Here is a 22102-nt window from a genome sequence, read left to right as displayed (position 1 = left end):
AGTAGATTTTTTTTCTTTCCATTCAGCCAGTCTGTATCTTTTAACTTGAGAGTTGAGGCCATCTATATTCAAGGTGACTATTGATAAGTAACAATTGGCCCTGCAATTTTTCCATAAATATTCCTCTTGTACTTTGGATTTCCTTTGTACTTTTACTGGGAGATTTTCCGCCTTCACCTTCTTTCATAGTGATGACTGTGTTTCTGTGTGTAGCACATTCTTAAGCATCTTTTGTAAGGCTGGACGAGTGGAGACAAATTCTTTCAATTTCTCTTTGTCTGGAAGGACTTCATTGCACTTTCATTTATAAATGAGAGCTTTGCAGGGTACGTTATTCTGGGTTGACAATTTTTTTTTTTCTCTTAAGGCTTGGAATATATTTCACCCTCCTCTCCTAGCCTGTAGGGTTTCTGATGAGAAGTCAGCTGTGAGTCTAATTGGAGATTGTCTGAAAGTAATCTGGCATTTCTCTCATGTACATTTTTAGAATCTTTTCTTTATTTTTTACTGTGGAGAGTTTGACTACAATGTGTTGTGGTAAGGATCTTTTCTGGTTATGTCTATTAGGAGTTCTATGTGATTGCTGTACTTGAATGTCCCTTTCTTTCTCCAAGTTAGGGAAGTTTTCTGTAATTATTTCACTAAAACACCTTCTAATCCATTCACTCTTTGCACCCCTTCAGGAACTCCTCAGACTCATATGTTGGGTCATTTGATAGTATCCCATAAATCTCAGATACTGTTTTTTAGTTTATTAATTTCTTCTTCCTCTTCTTCTTCATCTTTTTTTTTTTTTTTTTTTTTTGGAGGGGGGGTTTAACTTTAAAGTTTCCAAAGATTTGTTTTCTAACTCAGACATTCTTTCTTCTGCCCCACCGATTCTGCTGTTAAGGCCTTCTACCTCATTTTTTATTTGTTCTATTGAATTCTTCATTTCCAATATTTTGTTTTGATTTCTCTTTAAAATCTCAATTTCATGAAAAAAATTTTCTTTCATTTCATGTATAGATTTCTTTAGTTCATTAATTTGTTTCTGATTACTTTTTTTAGAATTTTTTTTTTTTTTATTTTTATTCACTGAAAGGTGGAATTACAGAGAGGCAGAGGCGCAGCATGAGAGAGAGAGAGGTCTTCCATCTGCTGGTTCACTCCAGATGGCCACAATGTCTGAAGCTATGCCAATCCAATGCCAGGAGACAAGAACTTCTTCTAGGTCTCCTACGTGGGTGTAGGGGCCCAACGACTTAGGCCATCTTCTACTGCCTTTCCAGGCCATAGCAGAGAGCTGGATGGGAAGTGGAGTAGCCAGGACTTGAACTGGTGCCCATATACGAAGCCAGCATTGTAGGCAGTGGCTTTACCCACTATACCACAGTGCTGGCCCTTTCTGATTACTTCTAAGTAATCCTATGATCAGTTGTTTGTATTCTGTTTCTGACATTTCTTCATTCTCTTCATTTTCACATTCTGGTATTGTAGTGTTGTTGTGTTTCTTTGGAGGCATCATGTTGTCTTCCTTATTCTTGTTTCTTGAACTGCTGTGTTACTTTTTGGGTGTTTGTAGAGATACTTGCTGGTATTTTTCCCCCTGTGATGATTTTTACCTTTGGACTATGCTTCTGTGGATTAGTGGAGTGTCTACTCTTTCAGTGAATACCCTGAGGCATGTGCTGGATATTGCCAGGGAGCTCTGGTCAGTCCTCCAGGGTGAGGGGAGTGTCCAAGGTAACACCCAAATTGGGCATGGAAAAATCTCCTTTTTTTTTTTAATCAGTGGGAAGGTTTAATCTGCTCTGTTGGTGTAGTCTCACGCTCACTTCCTCTCCTCCAAGGAGACCAATGCCTGATCGCTAGCCCCAGTGGGTACAGTATTCATTTGTGCTGCCTCAAGAACCACAGAGGATCCATGGAGTCCTCGATGTGAGCATGGATCCCGCAGCAATGACCCTCACCAGGGCATCATGGAGCCCTGAGCATATGAAGCTGCAAGGGACAAGTATATACTTACTGGTATTCCAGTAGCAAATCAATGGCTTTGAGACTCTTAGGGACACCAGACTCTTCGGCAGGATATTGGGTGGGGTGGGGGTGGGGTCTCAACACCCAGAGTTTTGATTCTGCAGGCCTGGAGATGGGGCTCGAGCATTTGTGTTTTCAGGAAGTTGTCAGGTAAAGATGATGCTGGTCTGAGGACCACACTCGTGAAGGGATGTGTTGAACGAGTTCACATCTGGCTGGAGGCAGATGGAGTGTGAGGGCACTGAGAAAGCTGTCAGCTGGGGTTTTGAAGTCATTGTTTATTCAGTGACCTTGGAGGGATGATTTTCTTTGTATAGTTTTTCTGTGATTGAGTGTCTCGGTCTCTTCATGTTTGTCTACTTTTAATTGCTTGAGTGTTTGCAGGCTGTACATTGGAGCAAATATAACTGAAAAGAGAGGAGGAGAAGCTCACATCAACTTGGTGTTTTAAATCAGGTTGGATTTAAACTGTTGCTAGTGAAGATGAGAACATAAAAATGTCTACAGTGTTATCTGTTATCTTAAATTACCTGTTTTCTTCTTTCTTTTTTTGTTTCCTTACTATGGTTGAGGGAAAAGTCATGAACTCAGAGCTTTGTATTTTTTTTTTTTTTGTAAAAAGCCCTATTTCCATTTGTTGAGTGAAGTGGTTGAAGGTTGGACACTACAGGGGTTTAGTATGAGACAGTTGCATTTAATTCAATGCACCAGAATTCCTTAAGGATTAATTAATCAAATCTTCAAAATTCATGTCCAGATTTTTCAGAGGAGCAAATATAAAGTAGGGGATCTATGCTAGGGAACTTCAAAAAATTTATGGAAAGTGTATGTTTTTCATGACTTTGATTTTTTTTGCACCAAAACAAACATATTTGAATTTCATTTTTTGGTGAACATTTTGAAATCCCCTCAAATATGCTGATACCACGTAAATTATTATAAATTAAAGACTGTTGCTGAGGCTTTAAGCTTTTTCAGAATCAGCGCCATTACAATGTTATTTCTATACAATTAAATTGACTGATTGTAAGTATACAGCTTGGTGACTTCTGACAGAGTTATGCAGTCATCCCCACCATTATAATTTGGTGCTGCAGCCGCACTGCCAGCTTATTCCTGTCTTTTCCCACTTCCCATTTTCTTGACTATTTTACAGACTTTTTCAATGTGCTTTATTTTTTCATTTTATCAAAAATAATTGTATGGAAAATGGAGGAATGCTTGTGGGCGGTGGTGGGGAACTGTTTTATGAACAGTAGGATGCTGTATTAAGAGAAGGGGTGGGGCGGGCATGTGGTGCAGTGGAGCAGATGCTGTTTTGGTTGAGATGCCTGCGTCCCACATTGGAGTCCCTGCTTTGAGTCCTGGATCCACTTCCCACCTGGCTTCCTGCTAAGGCACAGTCTAGAAGGCGGCAGATGATGGCTCAAGCTGTTGGGTCTCTGCCACCTGTGAGGGAGACCTGGCTTGAGTTCTTCCTTCCTGGCCCAACCTTGTCTGTTGTGGGCATTTAGGGAATGAACTAGTGGATGGAAGTCTGTCTGTCTGTCTCTCTCTTCCTCCCCCCGTCCATCCCTTTCTCTCCTCTCGGTGACTCCTCTAGGGGAGCGCCCTGGACTCGTTTCCGCTCGCTCTGATGCACCGGGTTAGCGTTAAGCTTGAGTTGTCTTTTCCTTCAGCTTGGGGACGAAAACGACCTGAACTCTGACTTGGGGCTTAAGCGCTGTGCCCCTGACAGCGAAGTGTCCATCCACCAAGCCCTCAAATGTTGGCGGGTTTTCCTCTTAAGTGAGTGAGCTCTAAGTCTGTGGAGTAGCCTAAATGGTTTTATTGTGAGTCTGCTAATATTTATAAAAATCTGACCCTTCATTCCTGAAAAAAAAAAAAAAAAAAAGGGCAATGTCTGAAAGTATGTAAAGAAGGGGGAAATTAGCTCCACAGTTCAAAGTGGTGGGGGCTGGGCGGGGACTGGGGGAGGAGCTGGACAGGAAACCTTATATAGCCCTTAAGGCAAGGTTAGCCTGCCGTCTGCTTTGATAAATACAGTTTTACTGAAGCACAACTGTGCTACTGACTGTGTTCAGACCTACAATGGCAGACCTGTATAGTTGTAACAAAGCCCTTACAGCCTTAGAAACCTCAAATACTTACTATCTGGTCCTTTAAAAAAAGTGTGTCAGTATCCTAAATTAAGTACAAGGAGTATTTTGGTGATTATTTGGCTTTTTTTTTTTTTTAACAAAAAGAGAGAGGGAAGGGAGAGAGACAAAAGAGGAGAGAGGGAGTAAGGAAGAGGGGACGTGGGAGAGGGAGATCTCCCACCCAGTGGCTCAGTTGCCAAATGTCCACTACAGCCCAAGCTGGACCCGGCCAATGCTGGGAGCTGGGGACTCTGTCTCAGTTTCTCACGTGTGTGGCAGGGAGTATTTGAGTCAAGCTGGTGAGCTGTCATCTGCTGCCTCCCAGGTGTGTTAGCAGAAAGCAAGATTGGAAGCAGAGGCAGGGCTTAATTCCAGGCACTTCGTTATGAGACTGGGGTCTCAGGCAGCAGCCTAACTTGCTGTGCCACAACACTCACCCCTGTTTGGCCATTATTTTATTTTATTTTATTTTTTATGTTGCATTTGAAATTATCTCTTACCTCTATGCCAGAGTTTATAGTTTGACAGTTTATTTTCTGTGCGTTAGTTACCTCTACTGTTGATTTGTGAAAACTTATATGATGTTATTTAAGGCATAAAAATGGTAACAGCAGTGTAGTTAAAATACCAGCCACACTGATCACAAAAATTCTCATGAACTTCTATTGCACATAGTGGAGTAGAAATACTGGCGTTTCATTTAGCACGTAAAGTGACACTGTGATAGGGCAATAGTGTGAATGTGGTTTATAATTACTCAATTTGGCAGCTTTGCAATTTTTAATTTTAAAAAGACACTGCAGGATTTGTACCAATGTGCATAATGAGACATTATTTAACATTTTTATAACTTTCAAATTTTTCATAATTTACATTCATATACACTACATTATATATTGAAGATGCTTTGTAGAACTCTGGGACCTGTATGTCCAAGTGGGTATCTGAAAACTGGAAACATAGAAGGTAGTTTTGTCATAAGCCAAAATGGAGGTGTATAAATCTTACTAACTAATATGCTTGTGGCGTTGCTGCTGACACATCCATTTGATAGATTTTTGATTTCCTGTCATTTCTGAATAAAATAAATAGCCCTGACATCTGTTTGTTCTTGCTGCCGGCAGTTGGGAGACCAAGCTTGGTGAGGTTTGTTCACATAGCACAGCTCTGTCACATCAGAATGATTAAGACCTCCATGCTAGCTGTATCTTAACTCCTCTGTACTGGCTCCTCTGGGTGGTTGGACTCTGTCAAATGAGTTGGTTGCTTTGTTCGAAGATCATTAAGAGGTAAAATGGAGTTTCTTCAAGAATTATCCATAATGATAGAATGCAAGAGACACTCTGGAGTTGCTTCGGAAGAGAGCAAGTCTGTATGATGCTTGAGTATGTTTATTAGGTGGTAAAGCCTGTTTGCTTTCTTTTATAGGGATGCCATGTGCGTCTGCTGTCTTTCAAGAATCTGTCTTGGCCACCACACATCCTAGTCCCAGTTTCTGGACTCCAGGTGCGGGGGTGCAGTGCCAGCAGCTGAGAAGAGGACATCTCCCCACCAGGACATAAAGCGATAAACTCCCCCAGGAGCCTGCTTCCAGCAGGGGGGGTCAGGGAGCCGGACTCCTCCCAGCTGGATTTTTATGACCGTCTCATTATTGTTTGACAAATAAAGGAGAAAAATCCATATGACATTTTGTCCACCCCCCTCAGGATATTCTGCTGGTTGTCTGGTGAGGGGGTCTGGGCAGCCAAGGATAGGATAAAGTCCTATGGAGGGTGTCTTTTCCCTTATGTTGCCAGTATCATTGTTCACAAGGATTCTGGAACAAATAAAGGAACTGAATCTGGTGCTGATTCATAGGTGGCCTGGAATAAGTGAGCCGTGTCCCAGACCTGTGCTGAAGCCATGCCATATATATAGCAAGCTTTAAGATTCTCAGGAATCAGGAAGATTTGATTTCTGTCCCTGAGTAGTACACAACTGGACCGTGAACTATGTTTGGTCCCCTGAAAGAACCCGGGACAGGGAGTGGGAAGGTAGGTTCCAGCCTTGGCTCCCACCAACTTGTTCCGCGATGTGGAGCCGCTCATTACCCTCTTTGGTTTTTTTAATGAGTGTGTGGACGGAATTGTGCCCACATCTATCTGCCAGTGGGCTGTGATGATAAAATGAGGCATTTTGGTGGAAGAAAATAGATTAGGGAGACAGGCCTGAGTTTGAGTCCCAGTGCTGCTACCTACTAACTCTGTGATCTTATACGTAATTTTTAAATCTTTCTGAAAAAAATTTCTAAAGTGATAGATTAGCTTTGTGAGCTTGTTGGACTGATTTGAGATCAAGTGTCTAAAGTGCCTGGCATACTGCTTACTGGATGGAAGTCCAGTAAGTAGAAGCCAGTCTTACTATGTGAGATTATTTTGAAAATACATGTTTCAACTACAGTATCAGGTAGTATTCCTGTTTGAAAATTAGATGCCAGTAGTTTGCATTTCCCATTTTCAGAAACCAAAATAAAAATGTACAGTACCTAATGAAGCTTGAAGAGAGGTAGTAATTTAGAATTCATCTTCTTAAGATAAAAATTGAGCCATTACTGAGAAGTCTTGAGGAAATTGTTCTTTTTTAATATTTGAAAAATTTTCCACTTAGTGCATTGATGAATTTCAAAGAAATTGTACTTTTTAATACAAGCCTGCCACTGTGTGCCTCTTCTTACTGTATTTGAGCTATTGGTGCTGCCTGAGTTTTGTCTTAGGATAATTTCCCTTCATTTCCTTAGTGTTTTATTCTTATGTTGGAAGGGAAAGTGAATGGTAGAAACCACAACACATTTTGACCTTCTTTTCTAGTTTGTAAATGGCATTTGGCAGGCTTTTGAAATAGTAGGCTTTTTTTTTTTCCAAAAAGAAGAAGTAATGTGAATTATCATGGTGTTTAAAGGCAAGAGATTTGTATTTGGAGACTGGTCCTGGAATGAACTTGGCACTTCATCCTCAGCAACTTGCGTCCTCTAAACCTGTAGTTCTTGGACCAATGCTGTGCCTTAGGATCTTGTGTGAACTGTCTGCAGCCCTGATGTCCAGACTGTGCCCCAGGCCAAGAATCAGAGTCGCTAGGGGTGGAACCCAGGCATGAGTATTTTTTAGTACCCCCCCGCCCATGTGATTCCAATGGGCAGCTAAGGATGAGAACACTATGGCAAATTCTAGAATTTACTGAAATTATCTTTATCATGTTTCTGTGTTAATATGTCTCATGTTGGAAAGGATCTCTGTGCAGGAAGTAGAAAGCAGAATGGGGAGGCTGCATTTCTGCCTTGGTTCTTGAAAATAGGGTGGCCGATGCACTAGCAGGTGGTCTGATGGCATGAGGCAGGCTGGGGCCACTGGGCATATACCTGGCCGAACCTCCAGGACCGAGTGGCTGCATGGCTGATTTTTATAGTTCTTTCAGTTCCCTGTTTTCCAGGAAATGGCACACAGTTGTTTGAAAAAGAAATCTTCCAGCTTTTACATGTTGACAGCTGATTCAGAATTGTTTGAAACCTTGTGCTGGCCAAATAAAGCATGTTTGCCAGTCAGTAGTCACTAGCCCGGCTTTTAGGAGTATTGAAGACCTGCCTGCACATCCCAGCCAATTTGAATTTTTTTTATTCTGAGTGTCAGCTGCATCTGCTTTTCTTTTGAAACTGTGTTTTATATGTATTTTATGTGTGTTTTCCTCCCCATTCCTAAGTAATCTTTTGTGCTTTCTTCAGACTCTTCCTCACTCAGTAGTTTTTTTCCTCCCAGTATTCATTTCTTCTGTCAAATCACATTTAGGGTTCTGAAGTCTTGTAGTCTTTTTTAGGATTACTTGGAGTTTGTTAGATTTTTGAAATTGTACGTCTTGTAATAAAACATTTAGAAGCTCCCATTTAGCTTTGTTATCTACTCTGTGATGTAAGAAATGCCTAAAGCAGCCATGCAGCCTTCTCGGGCATGCTAAGAACAGGAGTGGGTAAGGGTTAGTTCATAGGCTTGGCCAGACTCATTGTGACCGGCTGTGTTAGGGTGACGAGTTACTGTGTGATTCCTGGACTTCCTCCTGCACCAGACATCCTTGCTGGGGTGTGCCAAAATGCAGGTTCTCAGGCCTTCTCTCAGCAATTCTGATTTATATAATTTCAGTTGGGACTCGGATCTGCATTGTAAAACAAGTTCTCTAGGAGACTAGGTTATTTTGCTCCACTGACTACATTTTGAGAAATACTGATTTAGGGTGGTGGTTTTTGGTCTCCATGTCTCGTGTCATGTAGAAGATTTTGAAGTCAGTTGGGCCACTGATCAATACAGTTGATTACTCAGTACCCAGGATAAGGCTCTAATGTAAAGAGAGGCTGACTTAAGCTCTTTCCACAAGTTGAGGTGTTTTGACCAGGAAATGGCTTTCATAGTTTCAGTCATAAATGGATGGAAATAGTGCTGTATTTTTGTCTATAAATTACTTTGTCTATATTATAAACCGTGTTTACATACTAGCATTCCATGTATGCAACATTGTGGGGTGCATGGAAGAAAGATCCCAAGGATATGTTTTTGTTCCACATCTTTTTTGCTTCATTTCAACTGTTTATGTGGACCTACTTTTACATTTAGTATGCATTTCCCAGCTTTTGCAAACTGAATCTTCTGAAGATAAGTAAGTCTTTTCAGGTCATCATTTATGTCATTAATTCTTTCAAGTCCCACGTGGTTTTGGTAAAGCACCTGTACTGAATGGCCCAAATGTGTCTGCTCCCTGAGTCCACAGCGATTTTTAGTAATTTTGTTCTTTTCCTCCACTGATATCTGTCAGTCTCTTGCTCACTACCGTGCCTGCCTCTGGGAGTCTTACTCTAATTTGCTCTGGGCAGGCACATCATGTAACTGCATACTATATGTTGAGTAAGAGTAATTGAGGTTTTGAGAGGCTCTTCGAGCAATTGAATGAGTGAACTTAGTTTCAGGGCACTTGGGGGCATTATTTTAGTGATTAGCTACCTTCCACCAACTTCCTTCCTGATCCTCAGCTGCAATGGTCAGGTCTGTGACCTCAACAGAAGTGAGATGTTGCTGAAAATAGCTTCTCCTGATCCACAAATTGTCCCCTCAATTGTGTTCTGTATTTTTGTATGTGTAACTTAAGTGAATTAAAATTTAAATGAAAATTTCTCAGGCCAAGTTTTTATGCAAGATAAAGTGTTTTTGATTCACTGTTACTATGGTTTAGAGCTATAAATTTGTTGTATAAATGTACCTGTGAAATTCTGTCCTGCAGCCATTCTGAAATAAATGTGTGACAACTGATACTTATGCATGGCTTCTAATTTTATGGAGGGTGAGTATCATTTGCATCAGATCTGTTTATATTTGGCATTTGTAGTAATGATCCTGGTCCTTTTCATCTACAGCCATATGTGGTAAGCACTGTTCTTCAACCAAGGTGAGCCATTTGGGTTGCTCCCAGAAATTAGCAGAGACCACCCTTTTTGAGTGACGTGTGTGGGTCTTGTGCTAATGGAGCTAGGGACCAGGGTTAGCAGAATGGAAGTAAAAGGAAGCCCAGCACGGGCACACAAAAGCACGGTGCTTTTCCTCCAAAGAGGAAAGGAGAGAGAGGGTAATTTCTGGTTGACCTGTGAGGCTCAGCAATGCTTCAGCACTTTGTTTCAGGAAACTCACTTTTATCCCTTTATTTGTCCCTTTTTACTTAAATCTGTTTAAGTATGTGTGTGTGCCATGTTACCAAAATACCTTGCTTAAGCTCTATTAATGCTTTATTGTTTTTTCTTTTTTTCTTTTTGCCTAGAACAAGAGTGTGGTAGTGACCTTACCTATGGAATAGAGTCCTTGTTCAGCCGGTGTTTACTGAACACTTCCTATGTGCAAGAGAAAGGCAAGATTTGTCTTTGGTTTGGTCTAGTGGTTCAGTAAAAGGCTTCAGCACCATTATACTGACAGTTGTTAGTAATGGTCACTGATCAATGGGAAAACCAGACATGGTTGCCTTGTGGGTAAACTAAATGATGATAACTTACTTACAGGATACAGAAAGTAAGTCGACGTAGGATACACAGAGGGGAGGTGAGTAACAACAACAACAAAAAAGATTGTTGGGCTCAAAGCCCACCAGCACACTTATATAAGTGTATGATTATGTTCAAGTTAGTGAGGGCCGTACCATACCCTTAGTCAGAAAATGGCTTGTCTCTAGGCTCAGTCTTCTATATAGAAGGGTGGAGCTGACCTGCATAGTCCACCTCATCTGGGCCAGGTGGGAACTTTGCAGTGCACACTGATAGCAGGGCACAGTAGGTTCAGGCACAAATTTTTTTTTTTTTTTTTTTTACCTTGAGTGTTCAGACTTTTACAGCCTGGACTGAAGACATCCTTGACTTCAAGACTGCAGCACCGTGTTTTCCTGATGTCCCTGGAGGTGAGGGACTTGCTAACCAGTGTTGGCCAAGTCTTAGAAACTCCACAACCGTAATAAAAGCCTTGGAGAGGTGGGTGGTGAGGGAGAGTCCTACGAGTGGCAAACCCAGTGCTGCAGGGACCTGCAATAGACATTAACTTAAACTTACAGAAATTTAAAATAGAGTATTTAACACTTAAAGTGCAACGTTTCTTCTATATCTTTTCTGCCCACTAGAGTCATCTGGGAAGTTTGAAAAAAATGCTGATGCCTATTTACACCCTCCCCCCTCCCACCAAGAGATTCTTTCTAGTTTATTGGTCTGGGTTGTAGCCCTCCATCAGAATGGCATAAAGCTCCCTTGGTGATCCTGTGGCAATGACAGCAATTCCTATAAACTTTAGAAATATGAGATCACTTTAAAAAAATGTGCAAGAATGTAATTAAAAGATGTTTATTTTGGTGCAAAAATTTTGAAATCCGTGCAGTTTTTTTTCATAATACTCATTTTCCACATACTTTGAAGTCCTCTTGTAATGTTCTCCCATAAGTGGTGACTGTTAAGAAGTTAGCTAGAGGGGCTGGCACTGTGGCTCAGTGGATTAACGCCTTGGCCTAAAGCTCTGGCACCCCATATGAGTACTAGAAAGCACCCTACAAGGGCCGACATCCCATATGAGTCCTGGCTGCTCCGCTTCCGATTCAGCTCTCTGCTGTGACCTGGGAAAGCAGTGGAGGATGGCCCAAGTCCTTGGGCCCCTGCACCTGTGTGAGAGTCCTGGAAGAGGCTCCTGGCTCCTGGCTCCTGGCTTCAGATCGGTGCAGCTTCAGCTGTTGCAGCCAGTTGGGGAGTGAACCAGCAGATGGAAGACCTCTCTCTCTCTCTGCCTTTCCTTCTCTCTGCCTCTCCTTCTCTCTCTGTGTAACTCTGTCTTTCAAATAAATAAACAAATCTTTAAAAAAAAGAGAGTAGAAAGTTTGAGATAGGATACTTCTCCTTTCTAATTCTTCGGAGAAATCTAATTTACTATCCATGAAAAAAGTTACAGTGTTTTTAAATACTAATAGAAGAAAAGAAGTACTAAAAATTCCCCACGTGCAGCCCATTTTTTTTTTTTTATGATCAGAAGGTCTGAGTTGCATTTGTTGGAACAGAATCCCGTAGAGAACCAGGATCACATAATAACTCCAAGCAGTTGGTTGTCTTGAAGGGTTAACCTGGCTGACGGCATGGCCAGACCTTAAGATGTAGCTCTTGGAGCTATGGACAAGCATGCTGTGCAAGAGGCAGCAGAGAGAAAATAGCAACCACCATCCTGTTAAATTAAACTCCACAGAGCTATTCTCCAGCGTTTTTGGAGAAGGTTAGAGCCATTCCATGCCTGCCATCTGTTAGGCTGCTGATGGAATCATTACTTCTTTGTGTTGGTGCCAGGAAGAACTTTCAGATCTGATGACAAAGGAGAAAATGCTGTTAAGTGTATGTTTTTGTTTTCCCATTTGGAGTTGAGGTGTCTCCCCAAATTCAAAAGTCCATCAATTGCTCAGACTTTAAAATTACCATGTTGCTGGTTTTATTGTTTTTTTTTTCTAAGAGGTTTGGGGGAAATTATTTCCTGGACAAAAGTCCCCTGTGTGTTTGTGTTTGTTTAAGAATGAAATTATTAGTGTCATGGAAACTGAAGTTGTTCTTGTCAATCAATCAAAAAAAAAAAAAAAAAAAAGTCCTAGGTCCCCAGGACAGGAGGTTTACAACAGACAGCCAGAAAGAATAGATGAGAGTGACTAGGAGGAAACTTTTATTGGCTTACAATTTCTGTCAAAAGTGATGTTGAGAGAACTGGAGGATGTACTTGGGAGGTTAACACATCCAGTGCAGATCTTTCTCCTGACCATGTTGTTAGATACAGCAGAATGTCACTGCAGCTCTGCTGCTGTTTCTTGATGGTTGGATCTAAAACCTTTGGAAGACTTGGGTCCACATCTGAGGAAGTAGGTGTCCACAGTTTTAATTACAGTCTTACGTAGGATTAAACAGTTATGCGTCGGCTTACAGCTGGAGCTACTCCAGCCTGGAAAGTATTCTTTTGTATGTGTGAAGGCAGAAGCTAGCACTGTAACTTGTTTCCTTGGGTGTTAATTGTTCTGTCAAGTGCTGTGAGAACCATTTCTTTTTGGAAAAAAAAAGTTTTTGGGCAGGGATTCTGCAGAGATAAATTGGGAAAGAGCAGAGCGTCAGCCAGACATCTATTTATCTATTTTTCCTCTAACCTGTCTGACCTTCAGTTCTCCAAACAGGCTGCTTGTTCATTTGGACACGTGTGGTCATCTCTGTGAGGGGCTCTGGAGGCTCTTGGAGCATTCATTTTTCCCAAAGCTTTGTGGCAAAAGCATTTTTATATGAAAATAAATAACTTTATAGAATATAAAATTGGATGAATTCTTGATGAAAATTAAGATTTAAAAGAAATTTGGGGGGCATTGAAAGAGTGTGGAATACCTCCTAGCACATAGTGAGTATTGCATTAGGTTTAACCTCAGGAGCACACCAGAGCAGTTGCATCCAGTTACGTGAATGCCAGTGCTTGCCATCAGTGCATCCCCAGATGTTCCAGACATGTTCTGTACACAAGGCTGGTGTCTCTCCCAGGAAACACCAGTGAATCCCTGGCTGAGGGCATCCCCTATTATGAGAACTCCCTGCATTTCCATGGCACTAGAGTCCTCCTGATGTCCTGCAGCATGTCATTGTGGTTTAATATCTTGTGATATAAAATGGGGCAGATATGCAGTAAACTTGGGTAAGCCCTGTCATCGATCTCATCAAGGATGATTTTGAATACTGACATAATGTTGATCACTTAGTTGTTGAAGCTGTTGAGAAGAAAGTATATGAATATCGAGAGCATTTATTGAACATTAAATGATAAATTACTTCCCGTGTGTGTGTGTGTGTGTGTGTGCGTGCATGCAGCGTATCTTGGATGTGATGTTTTTATTTTCTTAGGAGACAATATTTGTCAATATAGTTCTGTAACATTGCCATTTTTTTCCTGAATGGAGACAGTACAGATATACTTACGTAGTGCTGCTGTCTCTGACCAGTTAGTGTAGTGTTTAATCCAGAGTGCTTGTTAAAACCAATAGGAAGAGGTATAATTAGTCTCAAAGGGGTAAAATAACAAATACAAGGGAAAAATTTAACCAAGCCATGCTTTGCTTTTTGTTCTTGTAATTATAGTGGTGTGACTGGTTCCACTATAGTGAAGCTTTTACCATTTCCAATAACAAACCTTTTTTCTGGTTTATGTTCTCAGATATATTTATTTAAACTGTCATGTAGTTGGGAGTCATATGGAGGTTGCCAGCAGGAGTGCCTTTCTTTTGTATTAAAGAGGCATATTTCGATTAATACTGGCAAATTTGGTAGTATCCCAATCTCTTTGTTGTATATCCTAGTCTGATTGAATATCTTTTCATGAAAGTGAAATTCAAAAATAAATTTGAGTTTCTCTGATGTTTTCCTACAGTAATTTGATGGTATCAGGTCATAGATTTCTATCCTTATCCATTTGGGGTTCACTTTTTAAAGATTTATTTATTTATTGAAATACAGAATTAGAGAGAGAGAGAGAGAGAGAGAGAATGAATTTTCCAACTGCTGGTTCATTCCCCAAATGGCTGCAATGCCCAGAGCTGGACCAGGCCAAAGTCAATAGCCAGGAGCTCTGGCGCCGCAACTCACTAGGCTAATCCTCCGCATTGAGGCGCCGGCACACCGGGTTCTAGTCCTGGTCGGGGTGCCAGATTCTGTCCCGGTTGCCCCTCTTCCAGGCCAGCTCTCTGCTGTGGCCAGGGAGTGCAGTGGAGGATGGCCCAAGTCCTTGGGCCCTGCACCCCATGGGAGACCAGGAGAAGCACCTGGCTCTTGCCATCGGATCAGCACGGTGTGCCAGCCGCAGCATGCTGGCCGCAGCGGCCATTGGAGTGTGAACCAATGGCAAAGGAAGACCTTTCTCTCTCTCTCTCTCTCTCTCTCTCACTGTCCACTCTGCCTGTCAAAAAAAAAAAAAAAAAAATAGCCAGGAGCTTCTTCTGGGTCTCCCACATGGATGCAGGGACCCAAGTACTTGCCATCTTAGGCTGCTTTCCCAGGCGCATTAGCAGGAAGCTGGATTGAAGTGGAGTAGCTGGTACTGGAACTGGCACCTATAAGGGATGCTGGCATGCTATATGGAGTTGATTTCTATGTAAAATATAAGATAGGGTTCTAGTTTCATACTTCTACATGCGTAGATACAATATTCTCATCACCATTTGTTGAAGAGACTGTTATTTCACCACAGATTGATTTTTTTTAATATTTGACAGATAGAGTTAGACAGTGAGAGAGACAAAGAGAAAGGTCTTCCTTCCGTTGGTTCACCCCTCAAATGGCCACCACGCCAGAACTACGCTGATCCAAAGCCAGGAGACAGCTGCTTCCTCCTGGTCTCCCATGTGGGTGCAGGTGCCCAAGCACTTGGACCATCCTCCACTGCCTTCCCTAGCTACAGCAGAGAGCTGGACTGGAAGAGGAGCAGCCGGGACTAGAACCTGGTGCCCAAATGGGATGCTGGCACCTGAGGTGGAGGATTAGCCAAGTGAGCCAGGTGCTGGCCCCCACGGATTGATTTAATCTTGTTTGTCAAAGATTAGTTGGTTGTAAATGTGTGTATTAATTTCTGGGGTTTCTATTCTGTTCCACTGAGCTACATGTCTATTTTTGTGCCAGTACTAGGCTATTTGGATTATGACTGCCATGTAGTATGTCTTGAAATCTGGCATTGTGTTACCTCTGGCTTTGCTTTTGTTGTTTAAAATTGCCTTAGCTGTCTGGGGTCTCTTTTGTTTCTATATGAATTTGAGGGTCATTTTTTTCTAGATCTGAGAAGAATATCCTTGATTTTTTTTTTTTTTTGACAGGCAGAGTGGACAGTGAGAGAGAGAGACAGAGAGAAAGGTCTTCCTTTTGCCGTTGGTTCACCCTCCAATGGCCGCCGCGGCCGGTGCGCTGCGGCCGGCGCACCGCGCTGATCCGATGACAGGAGCCAGGAGCCAGGTGCTTTTCCTGGTCTCCCATGGGGTGCAGGGCCCAAGCACCTGGGCCATCCTCCACTGCACTCCCTGGCCACAGCAGAGGGCTGGCCTGGAAGAGGGGAAACCGGGACAGAATCCGGCGCCCCGACCGGGACTAGAACCCGGTGTGCCGGCGCCGCTAGGCGGAGGATTAGCCTAGTGAGCCGTGGTGCCGGCCTAATATCCTTGATATTTTGATTGGGGTCACATTGAATCTGTAAATCACTTTTGGTAGTATGGACATTTTTATGATACTGATTTTTCCAACCCATTAACATGGATGGTTTGTTCATTTTTTCTGTCTTCTATTTTTTTCTTTAATCTTTTGTAATTTTCATTGTAGATGTCTTTCACCTTCTTGGTGAAATTTTTTCCAAAGTGTTTACTTTTTTTTCCCCCTGTAGCTCTTGTGAATGGGAATGATCATACAAGTTCTCTCTCAGTTTGTGGCATTGTCTGTCTACACAAGGGCTATTGATTTTTCTGTTTTGATTTTATATCCTGCAACTTTACCAAACTCTGTTATGACTTCTAATAGTCTCTTAGTGGAGTCTTTTGGTTCCTCTATGTGTAGAATCATGTTATCTGCAAACAGGAATAATTTGAGTTACTCCTTTCCAATTTGTATTCCTTTGATTTCTTTTTCTTGCCATTCTGACTAAAACTTCCAGAACTGTATTGAATAGCAGTGGTGAAAGTGGGCATCCTTTCTGGTTCTGTCTCTTAGTAGAAATGCCTCCAACTTTTCCCTATTCAATGTGATGCTGGAAGTGGGTTTGTCATGTATTGTGTCGATTGTGTGGAGGAATGTCCTTCTATACCCAGTTTGCTTAAGGTTTTCATCATGAAAAGATGTTGTATTTTATCAAGTGTTTCATCAGCTTCTCTGCTTCTGTTGAGATAATCATGGTTTTTAGGCAAAGACTTTTTGGAAAAGATCCCAGAAGCACAGGCTGTAAAGACAAAGATAGACAAAAGGGACTGCATCAAGCCAAGAAGCTTCTGCACGGCAAAGGAAGCACTCAGCAAAGTGAAGATGCAACGGAGAGAATGGGAGAAATATTTGCCTATGCAACTGACAAAGGATTAATATCCAAGATCTATAAAGAGCTCAAAAACTCACAACAAAACAAACAGTTCACTTAAAAAAAGGGCAAAGGAAAAGAACAGAGTTTCCAAAGGATGAAATATGAATGTCCAACAGACATATTTAAAAATGCTCATTATCACTAGCCATCAGGGAAATGCAAATCTAAAGCACAATGAGGTATCACCTCACCCCAGTTAGAATAGGTATCATCCAAAAGCGATGAAAGGCAATAAATGCTTGCAGTGAAGGGGGGTGGGGAGTTTCCCTAATCTACTGTTGGTGGAAATGTAAACAAGTACAACCATTATGGAAGACAGTATGGAGATTCCTGAGAATGAAAATAGATCTCCCATATGACCCAGCCATCCCACTCTTGGGAATTTGCCAACTGAAATGAAATTGGCACAAGAAAGGGTTATCTGTACCCACGTATTTATTGCAGCTCAATTCATAGTAACTAAGATATGGAATTGACCCAGATGTACATCAACTGATGCGTGGACTAAGAAAATGTGGTACATACACACCCTTCAGTCATAAAGAATGAAGTCTTGTCTTTTGCAACAAAATGGGTACAACTGGAAACCATTATTCTTAGTGAAATAAGCCAGTCTCAAAAAGACAAATATGTTTTTCTCTGATATGTAGCAGTTAATATAGAATACAAAAAAAGGATAATTTTAGGATATGCTTGTTGTTTTTTAGCCCTTATACTCCTGTGGAAATATGGTCTTCCTACTTTTTACTTTTTGAATATTATGATTAGTGGTGAATTCATCTTGTGAATGTAGAGTGGGTTACAATTATGGCTTTGCAAAAACTGATGAAGACTGGGGCCAGGGTTGTGGTAAAGCTGCCACCTGCAATGCTATTGATCCCATATGGGTGCAGGTCCATGTCCTTGCTACCCAACTTCAGATCCAGCTCCTTGCTAAGGCAGAGTGTGAGCCAAGGGCTTAGGCCCCTACACCCACTTGTGAGAACTGGAAGAACCTTCTGGGCCTGGCTTTGGTCTGGCCCAGCCCTGACCATGGCAGCTATTTGGAGAGTGAACCAGTGGCTAGGTGATCTCTCTGTCTCACTCACTCTCTCTCTAACTCTGCCTTTCAAATAAAAGGAAATAAAGCTTTAAAAAAATTGATGAAAGAGGGGAGGAAGGGATGGAGATTGGGGGTGGGGAACAGGGGAGTGAGGGAAGTGTGATTGTCTTCTTGGAACTATGTATGGAATGCATAAGATCTATTTTTATATTAATAAAAACTAAAAAATAAATTCATAGTAGGTTGAGATTAAAAGACAAGAAATGTTAGCATCTGATTTGTTTGTTGAACGTTGGCTATTCACCAAGCTCTGTATTGCTCAGAGAATGGATAGTGTAGTGCTCAGAGTGAGGGCTCAGGAGCCAGAACCTAGATTGGTTTTATTTATATTCTTCGGTTCTAGGTAGGAACTCTGGCTGGGCTAGGTTCTAGCTCTGTTACTTAAGCTCCCTGGATTTAGCTTTCCTCATATGAGGGTCAATAATTATGGTGCATACTTTATTGGTGTGTTGAAAGGGTGAAATGAGTTATGACAGGTAAAAATGTTTAGAGCAGGGCCTGGCACAGCATCAATCCTCAGCAATCTCTGGAAGCAATTGTGTAGAGCTGATATAAACATTTAGTATAATTTTGAACATTTAGTGTAATTTTCCAATGAGACCATTTAGGTTTAGACATTTTTTTTGTGTGTGGGGAGATATTAATTTGTTTTCACTGTATTTTTTCTGGGGTGCAATGTGATACTTCAATACCTGCATATAGTGTGTAATGATCAAATCAGGGTAGTTAGCATTTCTACTTTTATTTTTCAATGATTTATCTTATTTATTTGAAAGGCATGGTGAGAGAGAGAGAAAGAGAGAGAGAGAGAGAAAGAGAGAGAGAGGTCTTCTATCCACTGGTTCACTCCCCAAATGACTACAACAGCCGAGACTGGGCAAGACTGAAGCCAGGAGCTAGGAGCTTCATCTGGGTCTCCTATGTGGGTGTAGGGGTCAAGGACTTGAGCCATCCTCTGCTGCTTTCCCAGGTGCAATAGCAGGAAGCTGAATTGGAAGTGGAGCAGCCAGCACTGGTACTGATGCCAGTAAGGGATGCCCATATCACAGATGTTGTCTTAACCCATTATGCCACAATGCCAGCCCCAAATTCTGCTTCTTTAAACACTAAAAAAGTTTGATTAACAGCACATGGTAAATATGCATATTTCTGGGTACAGTGTGATATTTCCATTCCCTTATCACTGCTTTGTATTGGGAACCTTTATGCTCCCCCCTTTCTAGTTAATTGAAAATTATGTAATAGGTTATCGCGAACCAGTCACTTGTGTGAATGAGCACCAGAACTTATGCCTTCCATCTCACTGGATCTTGGTGCCTATTATCCCACCTCCTGCTATCCACTTTGCTCTGTTTTGGGGTGACTTTAAATTACAAAATTAATTCCTTAGTACTTGTAGGAATATTTAAATGTTCTATTTCACGTTGGATGATTTGAGATGATTTGTGTTTTTGGGATGAATTGGACCATTTCACTTAAATTATCAAGATATATTCATAGTATATTCTCTTTCATGTCCTTTTTTTCTTAAAATATCCTTTTAAAGATTAATTAATTCTGAGACAGACAGACAGACAGACATGAAGAGAGCTGCCATCTGCTGGTTTACTCCCCGAAATGCTGTCAACAGCTGGGGCTGGGCCAGGCCAAAGCTGTGAACTAAGGAACTTGATCCAGATTTCCCATGTGGGTGACAGGGACTCAACCACTGGCACCATCCCCACTGCCTCACGGGGTCTTTATGAGTAGAAAGCAGGAATTGAGAGCAGAGAAGGGATTTGAACCTAGGCTGCCCAATCTGGATGCTTCTTAACTACTAGGACAAATGCCCACCCCTAGTATCCTTTTGATGTTTACCTGGTCATTAGTGATATCCCTGTTATCTTTCTGGTATTGGTAATTTGTGGTTTCCCTCTGTTTCTTGGTTAGTCTTGCTAGATATTTGTTAGTTTCGATTTATTAAAAGAACAGCTCTTTGTTTTATTTTTCCGTTGCTTTTGTGCTTTAAGTCATTGATTTCTGCTCTTCATTGTTTATCTTCTTTTTTTTTTTTTTTTTTTTTTTTTTTTTCATGCCACGAGGTGTGTTTTATTTTCATTAATCATACAAATAATTTTCTATAATATCCCAGGGCAAACCGGATAAATTTGGCAGTCCGATTGGGGGAGGGTCCCCTCGGAGACCCACAGGCCGGTGGCGGCGGCGCGGAGTGCCCGGGGTTCACAGTGCAGCTTGTGGCTCGCGTCCATCTTGCAGGTGGGTCATCTTCCACATCACGACTTGGGGTCTCCAAGATGACGGGGGTGGGGACTCCTCCAAGCTCTTAGGAAATTTCACTCCGTTTCTCCTGCTCAATGGTCTCTTTGGTCGGCAGGGTGTTCTTCTCCTGCGTCTCCGTCTTCTTCAGCTTGGCCTTATCGAAGCTGGCGATCTCCCCCATGTCCGGCTTGTCTGCCATTTTCTTAAACCCGCGGCGTCTCGCTCCGGTTCCCGGTTCCTGGAGATCCCACTCGCGTCGCTGCAGCAAGAGACCCATTGTTTATCTTCTACTTTTTTTTTTTTTAAACTTTTATTTAATGCATATAATTTTCCAAAGTACGACTTATGGATTACAATGGCTTCCCCCCCATACCGTCCCTCCCACCCACAACCCTCCCCTTTCCCACTCCCTCTCCCCTTCCATTCACATCATGATTCATTTTCGATTATCTTAATATACAGAAGATCAGCTTAGTATACATTAAGTATGGATTTCAACAGTTTGCTCCCACACAGAAACATAAAGTGAAAAATAATAGATGATTTTTTTAAATGATGATGAAATCAGAGCAGACCTATTGTCATGTTTAATCTCAGTGAGAGTCAAGTTGGGAATTGATAATTTCTTTTTTTTTTTTTTTCTTTTTTTTTTTTTTTTTTTTACAGAGGATCAGTTTAGTATGCATTAAGTAAGGATTTCAACAGTTTGCACCCCCATAGAAACACAAAGAGAAATATATTGTTTGAGTACTCGTTATAGCATTAAATCTCAATGTACAGCACATTAAGGATAGAGATCCTACATGAGGAGTAAGTGCACAGTGACTCCTGTTGTTGACTTTACCAATTGACACTCCTGTCTATGGCATCAGTAATCTCCCTATGCTCCAGTCATGAGTTTCCAAGGCTATGGAAGCCCTCTGAGTTCTCCGACTCTTATCTTGTTTAGACAAGGTCATAGTCAAAGTGGAGGTTCTCTCCTCCCTTCAGAGAAAGGTACCTCCTTCTTTGATGACCTGTTCTTTCCACTGGGATCTCACTCGCAGAGATCTTTTGCCAGAGTGTCTTGGCTTTCCATGCCTGAAATACTCTCATGAGCTTTTCAGCCAGCTCCGAATGCCTTTAGGGCTGATTCTGAGGCCAGAGTGCTATTTAGGACATCTGCCATTCTATGAGTCTGCTGAGTATCTCACTTAAATTGAGAAGTTTCTGTGCTGCAAAAGAAACAGTCAGGAGAGTGAAGAGACAACCGACAGAATGGGAAAAAATATTTGCAAACTATGCAACAGATAAAGGGTTAATAACCAGAATCTACAAAGAGATCAAGAAACTCCACAAAAACAAAACCAACAACCCACTTAAGAGATGGGCCAAGGACCTCAATAGACATTTTTCAAAAGAGGAAATCCAAATGGCCAACAGGCACATGAAAAAATGTTCAATGTCATTAGCAATCAGGGAAATGCAAATCAAAACCACAATGAGGTTTCACCTCACCCCGGTTAGAATGGCTCACATGCAGAAATCTACCAACAATAGATGCTGGCGAGGATGTGGGGAAAAAGGGACACTAACCCACTGTTGGTGGGAATGCAAGCTGGTCAAGCCACTATGGAAGTCAGTCTGGAGATTCCTCAGAAACCTGAAGATAACCCTACCGTTCGACCCAGCCATCCCACTCCTTGGAATTTACCCAAAGGAATTTAAATTGGCAAACAAAAAAGCGGTCTGCACCCTAATGTTTATTGCAGCTCAATTCACAATAGCTAAGACCTGGAACCAACCTAAATGCCCATCAACGAGTGTTTATCTTCTACTTTCTTTGGTCTTATTTTTCTCTTCTTTTTCTAGGTCTTGGGTAGAAAACTTGGATTTTTATTTTGAGAATTTTTCTGTTTTCTAATTTTTAATATAGTGGGATAAATTCCTCTTCTAGCACTACC

The 22102-nt window shown here is 41.6% G+C and overlaps 2 protein-coding genes across 2 annotated transcripts in view; one reads left to right on the top strand and one right to left on the bottom strand.

The window, feature by feature from the left end:
• PRELID2 (PRELI domain containing 2) overlaps positions 1-9484 on the top strand; it is a 93936-nt gene extending 84452 nt beyond the window's left edge. Inside the window, exon 7 of the mRNA XM_051843459.2 lies at positions 5589-9484. The gene's annotated coding sequence lies outside the window, so the exon portion shown is untranslated. The remainder of the gene's footprint in view (positions 1-5588) is intronic.
• Positions 9485-20139: 10655 nt separating this feature from the next.
• Positions 20140-20438, bottom strand: LOC138850176 (thymosin beta-10-like). The gene has a single exon (XM_070076256.1). The coding sequence runs from the start codon at positions 20434-20436 to the stop codon at positions 20224-20226; it is 213 nt and encodes a 70-aa protein (XP_069932357.1). The 5' UTR covers positions 20437-20438; the 3' UTR covers positions 20140-20223.
• Between the last annotated feature and the right edge of the window lie 1664 nt (positions 20439-22102).

The sequence above is a fragment of the Oryctolagus cuniculus genome, chromosome 6 (assembly GCF_964237555.1).
Source record: "Oryctolagus cuniculus chromosome 6, mOryCun1.1, whole genome shotgun sequence".
Taxonomy (NCBI): domain Eukaryota; kingdom Metazoa; phylum Chordata; class Mammalia; order Lagomorpha; family Leporidae; genus Oryctolagus; species Oryctolagus cuniculus.
This window is presented reverse-complemented; position numbering and strand designations above follow the sequence as displayed.